This window comes from Terrapene carolina, unplaced genomic scaffold (genome assembly GCF_002925995.2).
Source record: "Terrapene carolina triunguis isolate 2854851 unplaced genomic scaffold, T_m_triunguis-2.0 Scaffold192, whole genome shotgun sequence".
NCBI lineage: Eukaryota > Metazoa > Chordata > Testudines > Emydidae > Terrapene > Terrapene triunguis.
In genome coordinates this window covers 6,984,182-6,993,791 of record NW_020664543.1, presented here as the reverse complement: position 1 = coordinate 6,993,791, position 9,610 = coordinate 6,984,182, and the positions used below count along the sequence as shown (strand labels likewise).

Here is a 9,610-nt window from a genome sequence, read left to right as displayed (position 1 = left end):
CCCCCCCCCATCACAGCGCCCCACCCAATGCTTAATTTGTAATGGAAGAGGTGCCAGAGCTCACGCAGTTTTTTTACATTCCGACCGGATGCAGCAAGCCCAGCGGTACCAGGGCTATGACCTGTCCCACCCCGAGCCAACCCCGCAAACCAGCGTCCCCCATGACAGCCTTCCTCCTTCACAGCGCCCCCGGCCGCACCCCGAGCTCCCCCACCACGGCCCCGGCGTCCCCGGAAACCACCTGCCCCCCAACACAGCCGCGCGCCCCTCCGCCACAGCCCCCCAACAACGTCCCTCCCCCCGGGCCACTTCCTCCTGCAACTCCTCCCGTCCCCTCGCAGAGCCGGGGCCTTGCTCGCTCCGGCCGCGTCGCAGCTATGGCAACCCCCGCGGCCTAGCCCGGCCTACGGAAACGGAAGCCGGGGCCGGGGCCCTGTCACTCAGGGCAGCCGGGAGCGGTGGGGTGGGGTTGGTTTGAACCGTTGGCTGCTTAGCCTGGTTCCTAGGCTGGCAGCGCTCTTGGCCTCTCCGGGGCAGGGGGTGCCAGGCCTAGCAGTGCCAGGGGGAGGGACGCTCCGTCCCCACTGAGCGGGGGGTGCTGAGCAGGGGCCCCTCCAGCCCGAGACACCCCCCCCGACCAGCATAGGGACCCCCCAGACCAGGCCTTGTGCTCCCCTCTTCCCCTCCTGTTGCAGCAGCTCCCTGAGCTCCCCCGTTGGGTGCTGTGCAAGCTGTGGGAGCCCCCGGTGAGACCCCCAGAGTGCGGGGCAGCTGTGCCCAAGCCTCGACGTCGTGGACCGCGAGGTAAATGGCGCTGCGTGGTCATGGCCCAGCTCATGGATTGAGGGGCGTGATGGAGGGAAATTGCCTTCCCCCCCCGTGCGAAATCCCAGCAGCGGGGTGCGAAGGTGGTTAAAGCTCTCGAAATCGTGGGGGAAATCCCATGTCATCACACGGTACCTGATGCAAACTGTAGAAAAAATAAATCCGAGAGGAGAGGGGGAGAAATAGCATCGCTCCTTTCCTTGCTGCCACCTTCCCTGGTTGGGTATGGCGGCTTGTTCGCAAAATTCTTAGCAGCGGGCAGGAAGGTGGGAACAGGTTGCTAGAAGATGTCACTTTGCTTAAGTGGTCGTGCAAACTGGAGATGTATGGAAGAGATAGCAAAGGAAACATGTTCCGGTGGCTGGAAAGTTGACGGGCTGAGTAAGATACGTATAGTGATATATCTGTCCAACTGCTAACAAGGGTTGGGAACCTGTTTAGTATGAGGCAAATAGCGCAGCATTGTAATATATGTAGTATAATGATACTTAAATCACAGAACATATAGATGAGGAAGTGAGGGCAACCTACCCTTGGATGGAAAATTATTGAATGATGAGTAACGCAAAGGGTCTCACATATCACTGACGGGTGGTTTGCGGGGCTGGCCCGGGATGGGACAGTTCATAGCCCTGGTACCTCTGGGCTTGCTGCATCCGGACGGAATGTAAAAAAATTGCTTGAGCTCTGGCACCTCTTTCATTACAAATTGGAATTGTTTATATATAGTGATTTTATTTGTGTAATTTCTAGTGGGAACAGCAAACCATGGACTACTTGTAAAGCATTGTAATTAGCATAATCTTGCAGTGTAATGAAGAAAATTTTTATTATTTTAAAATTTAGGTAGAAATTAATGATAACAGGAACCCTTGGCTCACTGCATTTCCAAATTTCAGTTCGGTTTAATACCAATACCAACATTAGTATATGCATTTACAAATTTCAGTTCAGCACAAATGGAACACCAGATTAGAATATTACATGATAGTATATGTTCCATAAAAATAGTTGAAGGAAAAGAAGAGGGAGGAAAAATACATTTTCCTCTTGATATGGAGTGTTATTGAATGTTAGAGCGGGGAGATAGATGGTATGTGAGGGAGGAGACTTTCCCTCTCAGCTGAAGATGTAAACAGGTAAATAGTGTATTGGATTGTAAAACCCTGATCCTCCAAAGATATCTGTGCATGTACTTAAGTTTATTCACTGTCAATGGACCCAAAGGCTAGTGGGACTTGGTGTGTCTAATGTTAAGTGCGTACAAAGGCCTCAATTCTACAAACACCTACATTTAGCAATGATCATGCTAACTGCAGCCTAAAATATATAGAGAAAGTGTAAAATGCAATCTCCTAAATGGGAAACTAATGAATTTATAAATCATGGGATAGATAATTTGGAGGAAAGACATTTGTATGGCTCTCTCCAAACCCTGTAGTAAATCACTGTTTTTAAAAATGTACAACTGAGTGTTGTATTTTAGCTGTATCTTCTGTTCCCAAATAACTTTTTATCAAAATATTATTTGTAATATTGTTCTTCCTGCTTTCCACATTGTTTTCATTTGTAAGTGGTATCTTGTCACTGACTTCCAAGCAGGAAAAGCTATTTTTGGATGAATATTAGCTTGTTTAATAGCTTTTAGGGAGTAATAAGATGGGTTTATTTATGACCTGTATCTTGCCAAATGCTTTTTTTATGTGTGGTTATTGTTCTCCCTCCAATAAGCATTCCAAAATCAAACAAGCATATTGTTTGAGAAACTTATCCTGAGTGTTAGCTCTTTGCAAAGATCTGCTATTTTGTTTGTGTGTGAGTGTGAATGAATTTAATGCTAATGAAATAGCCATATTGTTGTTTGTTTTTTTTAGATAGCTCAAAAAGTGAGTATTTGCATTTAGACATTAAGTAGATTAATATTAATCTATAGAACAATGAGATTTTATATAATTTCTCTATTTCAATTTAAATTTTGCAGGTTGGCTGTTAAGTGCACAATGAGTAGTGAAGAGGAAACATGGGAGAAGTTGGATGCGGAATTTGATCACTATGTTGTAGATATGAAGCCGTTTGTGCTAAAATTACCACATAAATCAGGTAAACTGTGCTACGAATTTGCATGTAAATAAACATAACAATCAGAAATACTCTAGTTTTACTACAGACTCTTGGTATATTATGAATCTCGAGTGTAAAATAGTAACATCTGTATGCATTTATAATGCATTCTGCTAAATAACAAATTAAGTACCACAAACCTAATGTTGCAGAGTGCATCATCATATGTGCACAACTTTTAAAGTTGATTTTTAGGTTATCTTTTAAGCACCTTTTGTTAATACTGTTTATTCAAGCTCATCCTTCTTATTTTGATGACGTAAATGTACTTTTGCATAAATATATTAATTCCTGTATTTTCCAATTAATGAATTCAGTGGAAATTAAAACTAAAATAGGCTTTGTCTTGGAGATTATGCCATTTATAAAATTGCAAGCATTTTTTTAGAGACCAATCTGTCAAGATACAATTATGTTCGTAAAAGAAATAAATCCGGTGCTGGAACTTTTTAAACTAATAGTACAAGTATCAGCTAAGGAGTGATGTTTTATGAGCTAAGTGATTACTTTCTTTTAATAATATAAAGTTCATTTCTAATCTTCATATTAAGGGCGTGATTCTCCAAACCTTTGTTTGCACTAATAGTTCTAAATCCCACAGGTGGTCTTGTCTTCCATGGAAGGATTTGTTTGAGTAAGGCTACTGTCTCAGGCCTTTAAATTGGATGATAAAATATTAATGCTCATGCAAAACTGTATTTTGCAACTGATGGCATGATTCTGAAGGCACTGACAGTCCTCAGCTCGCATTGAGTTTAATAGAAGTTGAGGATGCTCAGTACCTTGCAGGATCTGACATGATCAGAAGTAGGTTTTCATAGCATTTCAAAATAATAATGCTGTAATCAGATTACTTTCAATACAACAATTTTTATTTTACCTCTGAAGCAGACATTAGAGGAATATTCTTCTCTGGAATTGAGACTGACTAATACTCAAAATTGTTTATATAATAGTAGAACCCTGTAAACTAAGCATAAATATGAATCTGCAGAAATTAGTTCTGGAATGGGTCTCTTTTTGTCCATTTGAAAATTAAATTGTTACCATGGATCCACCATTATCTCATGTTCTGAGTCTGTCACACACTTTTCCTTTTAGGTGAAGGGCTGTTTTTATGGTTTGTCCTGAAAAGGCTAATGAAAGCAGAACTCTTCTGGACAGTCCTGAGGGAAAATATTGTTCCTACTAGGGTTTGATAGTATGTATTAATAATCTCTTAAATAATTTCTTATCTTCAGCAATCAGTAAAGGGTGCTAGGAGCCTTCTTCTCCAGCTTTGCCCTCACAGGCTGCTTTGGTTGATATCAGTTTTCCCTATTGCTTAATCTAGGACAGTGGTGGGAGAAGTCTTGGTTGAAGCTACCTAACAGTCATAAAGAATTTTGTGAATTCTTACACTTTTTTTGTTTTGTTTGTTTTTAGTTTTGGGTGATATTCATCTTAGTTAAACAAGCTGGCTTCATGTCTTGGCTGATTTGAGTATCTGTGCAAAGAAACTTCTGATTACAGAAAAAATGAGTGGATTTTGGGATGGGGGCTGGAGGGAATGAATGATAAATTTTATGTGGCTGAGTTTAGGTCAATGATGTTTCATAGATGTTTAAAGCCAGAAGGGACTACTGTGTTATGCAGGTCAGACTGGATGATCACAAGCCATATGACGTCCCTGTATTAACTCTTGATTCAAGTCCAATAGCCATGCTTGAACTAGAATCTTTTAGAAAAATATCCAATCTTGATTTAAAACTTTCCAGTGTTGGAGAATCCACCACAGCACTTGGGAAGTTGCTTCAATGATTAAGTATCTTCACTGTTAAAATTTTATGCTTTATTTCTAGTCTGAATGTGTCTAGCTTCTTCCAGCCATTGGCCATACCTTTGTCTGCTAGATTGAAGAGCCCATTACATTTCTTTTTGATAAGCTAAATAGGTTGAGCTTGTTGAGTCTCTCACTATAAGGCTTTTCTCTGAACCCTCTCCAATTTATCAACACCCTTCTTGAATTGTGGACACCAGAACTGGATCCAGTATTCCAGTAGCAGGTGCAATAGTGCCAAATACAGAGATAATATAACCTCACCACTCCTACTCAATATTCCCTTGCTTATACATTGAAAGATTACATTACCCCTTTTGGCCACAATGTTGTGCTGGGAACTGATGTTTAGCTGATTATCCACCATGACCCAAGTCTTTTTCAGTCACTGCTTCCTGGATAGCATCTCCTATCCTGTAAGAATAGCTTACATTCTTTGTTCTCAGATGTGACCTTACATTTGGCCATTTATTGAGATACTAAAGGTGTTGGGAGAACTTTTTGCTTTGGCTCCTTGTTCCTGACTGGCAAATGTCATCAGGGAAGAACTAAGCTCATTGTTGGTAGAGGGAGGGCACGGTGCCATCTTCTCTTAAGGAGGTTAGTCTAGTCTTGGCTCAAGAAAGCAACGTTTGATCCTTGCAGTCTGGTTATCATTTAGTACTGTATTTAATCTTCCATATTTGGTAGTTTATGGGAAGAGCTGTGATAATCCAGAAGCATCAGATTTCCTTGACACTTGTCATCCTTGTACAGTTCCGGGAACAGGACAGGAATTGCGCTGGTAGAAGATAACCTCTTAGTGATGGATGAAGACCGAGTGTGTGTGTGTGTGTGTATGTTGATACTGCTGGATGATTCAGTTGTCCTCAATTGTGAGCTGGTTTTGGTTTTCCTATGGCTTGCACTGGGAGAATGCAAGGCTGCTTTTGGGTGAATCCATTTCTTCCTTGCTGGCCACCTTGAGAGAGTTGTGTTGGAAAATTGTTCCTCATACCTAAAACATGCTATTATATAGCGTTTCACAGAGTTCAGTCTTTTCTCCTTTCATGTTTAGCATGTACTTGGGGACATTGGGAGGGTATGGCTTGCAGCACTTTCAGTAGACTGCTGATACTTAACTTTACTTCTCTATTGTACATAAACCAGCTAGTGCTGCCAAACACTTGGCTCAGTGTCTCACTTGGATGAGTTGAGGGCATTGAGTTTCAACCAGCTAGTTGTCATCCATCTGGATAAGACTGAGGTGCTACTGGTAATGTTGGGGATAAGCAACTAGAAAGTATGGTGAAGATTATATTTGTTGAGGATATGTGCCTGCTATTTGTAGCTAGAGTTTGCACGTTTGGGCTGTTGTTGGGTAGCAAGCTGATGTTAGAATATCACAAACCACAGTGTTGAGGAGGGTTTTAACTCATGTATGCCTGACTAGGAGACTGAGACTCTCTTTTGGATGTGAACCTTACTACTTTGATCATAGAAAGTTTAGATTACTGCAGTGTGCATGGGACTGTACTCTAGGTCAACTCAGAAATTGAAGCTGGTTCAGAAAGCAAGATAAACTACTAAGTGATATAGTTCTCTGGGAGTACATAACACTAGTTGTCCATGATCTAACTGCACAGGTTGTCTATAAGTTTCCAAATTGAATTTAAAGTATATGTTTTGAGCTGTATAGCATGGAAGTATTTCTATGGCACTCTTCTTAAAGTTAGTATGGAATTCAATTTTCTTTTTCTGTGATATTCTAGTGGATAATTTTTTTTTCCATTTGTGTTTTGTTTGACCTGAAGTTCCTTTCCATGAAAAATATACACATCCTTGTAAAATTTCATGTTCTATCTTAAAACTTCCTTTGTGCAAAACTTAAATTCTTGGTTGAAGAGAGAGATGTCTACAAAGTTATGCTGTGGTTCTTTCATAACTTCTGCTGTTCTTAAGTTTGTTCTGTTTTCTAAGAAAGTCTATTGTAATGGAATGTATTTTTCTAGAACGTCAGAGATGTGCGCTCTGGATTAAAAAACTCTGCGAGCCCTCAGGAGCAGGTGCAGGAATTATGGGTAGAAAGAATCGGAACTTGTATGCAAAATTGTTGCTGCATATGCTGAAACGAGGAATTCTAGAAGGCCCTTTTACACATAAACCCGAACCTGGAATACTGAAAACCTTGCCGTCATATATGGTGGGTATTCATTTCATTTTTATGGAGAACAAACTTGAGTAGTTCATAAACGTAGTTTAAAAATTATATGTTTAAGTATTCACTTTTGGTTACAGACGGAATCAAATTCTGCAGTGATTTCAGTGGAATTGCAAGGAGTGAATGTTGGCCTACAACTTGTACCATGGTTCCATTTGTAACTGGAGTTGGCAAACAGATTTCTAGGTCTTTGTGAATTTTTTGTGTGACCTGTTTTGTTTTCTTCTTCAAATAAAATAGAAGTTCAGAAAGTGTGGAAACATGCCTTTTTGATGATATCTGATTAGTTGTTAACTGATATTTACAGATAACTTAAAATATATTTAAAGGAACATAGTCGATATTTTCAAAGCTAGACTTAAACTTCAAATTGGTATTGTGAAAGGAAAGAGAGTCTTGTGCTTGAAGCTTAGGGCTGGTGTATTCCTGGCTTTGTTACAGACTTAGATGGGTAAATCAATTAAATACTCTACATGTATGTTTAAAAAAAAGTGTACATGGGGATAATGGCTCACATGGGCATTGTGAAGGGTAGGGCCAGACTTTTAGAAATTCTGATCATTCTGCTGCTCCCATTGACTTCAGCACTTCTGAAAATCAGTTCTTTAATTTATTAGTATTGTAAAATGCATTTAGCTTTTTGGATGAAAGACATTACTCAGTGGTATTGCTACCCAATTTTTGGTTTTGAAGGGTTCTTTGAATTTTATATATGTTTGGATTAAACAATAATAAATTGATTATTAGATTGAAAAAATATTGATTATTTTCTATACTAAACTAACCATCTCTGATCTCTTAGGCCATCAAAAGTATTTTTTTCCCCTGTTTGTTCTTTCCTCTTCCCTCCCCAACTTTAATGCCAAAAACTTAAAACAATTAATGTTTCAAAACAATGTTCTCTCTGCGTGTTGAGGATGGCTTCATGATGAGCAGGGCCCCAAGGTAATGGGGATGCTGGGGTTGAAGTATTGGGCTGTGAATCTTACTATTGGAAGAGGCAACTGGGTCTGGATCATAAGGTGCTGGATTAGTGCAGGAAGGTTGGTCCCTAACTGGTCCCTAACATGGTATGTAGCTAAGCCAGATCCCGCTCTTCAGAGCTAGTTAGCAATTTATGACACTGTTCATAGAACAGTTTTGTTAGCTATCAGTATCAATAATACAGGCTGTGCAAAGATGTTCTGTGGTAATAAGTGCTATGTAAACTTACGACTATTTTCCCTTATATCCAGGACTCAATATTCTTGGCCCCCTATTTTAAGCATGCATTCATTGAACTTATTGGCAAACTCCCTTTGACTTTACTGGGAATGGAATTGCATTCTTTATGCTGCTACCAAACCAGCAAGCAAGTGATGATGATGATAAAGAAGGGTGCATATATTCCTGGTTTTTTGTTGTTGTTTTTTTGTCTAGATCTTACAATGTTAATCTTTCTGACTAACTGGATCTTTAATTTTTTTAAAATATAGTCAATCTATTTTGATGAACCAAATTCAACGAGAGCACAGAGTGGTAGCCCAGAAGCTTTACCTGACTGGGTCATGGGAGAACTAGGAACAAGTGAATCGAAATTGGAGGAATCATGGAAATTCTCTTCTAGAGAGGAGTCAGCTTTGGTAGCATCACCACTTGCACACAGGTAAGAATTCAAAATCTGATCTATAAATAATGCTTATTAACATGTGGAATTGGACATAATCTTACTATAAAGTGCTAGTTTTTTGTGTATAATAACAATATGTTAAAAAAAGTTAAGGTTGCAAAGTCAATCACTCAAAAGTTTGGAAATGTCAGAATTAAGGTTGCCTGTACAATGTTAATTTGGCCCTTTGTGAGTAAGCACCATGATAGTCTTTAATTACATGATCACAAACTATTTCCCCTCCTCCACTGTTACAATTCAATCTTCCTGCCCTCTCCTCTCTCCCACTCTGGCTTCTGCAATCCTCCCTCTCCTTCCCCTCCCTTCGCCAGGTATTCAAATCACTCTGTTTCCTCTTCCTCCTTGTACCCTGAGCATTGAGAAGCACAGGAGAGAGTCTCCTTGTTTTCAGTTCCTTTGCCTGGCTTCACTGTGGTTTCTACAGCCAAGAAGAGCAATTGCAGGGAAAAGCCTGCCCTCTGCAGGAGCCCCCTGACTCGGAGCATGCTCAGTGCAGACTCTTAGGAAATTTAGCAGCCAAACTCTAACAAGTCTCTACTGAGCATGTGCAAACTGAAACGTTTGAGAAGCTTATAATTTGGCTATATTTGGGCAGTTTGATGGAGATCACAGAGATGGCAAAGGTACATCCCTCACACCAGTGTGTCCTCTCTGCCAATTTTAAGTCCCTGATCCAAAGCATGGAGGTGCTAGAACTTCTCAGCAAAATGATTTCAGGTCGGCAAAATAATTTATTTTTCCTAATCTTGCTCTGAGAAACAGTTGAACGGTTTTTGCTGAAGTAAAAAAAAAACAAAAAACCCAACATTCAACCTGAAGCTGACAGCCAGCAAGGAAAATTTCAGCCTGAATGGTTAACATTTTTTATAAGCAACTGAAAGCAGGGTCTTATAATAGAAAGTGTTGGTCAACCTTAACTATAGGTGGAGGTTGACTAGTTGATTTCTGCAGGAAACTTTTTAATATAATCAGTTTA

General features: G+C 40.2%; 1 protein-coding gene across 1 annotated transcript in view; it reads left to right on the top strand.

Moving 5' to 3' along the window:
* Positions 1-377: 377 nt before the first annotated feature.
* The window catches only part of CEP112 (centrosomal protein 112), a 297,346-nt gene continuing 288,113 nt past the window's right edge, over positions 378-9,610 (top strand). Inside the window, exons 1-4 of the mRNA XM_029912219.1 lie at positions 378-804; positions 2,807-2,925; positions 6,757-6,947; positions 8,441-8,610. Coding sequence (XP_029768079.1) covers positions 2,826-2,925; positions 6,757-6,947; positions 8,441-8,610 — 461 coding nt within the window. The 5' untranslated portion in view covers positions 378-804; positions 2,807-2,825. The remainder of the gene's footprint in view (positions 805-2,806; positions 2,926-6,756; positions 6,948-8,440; positions 8,611-9,610) is intronic.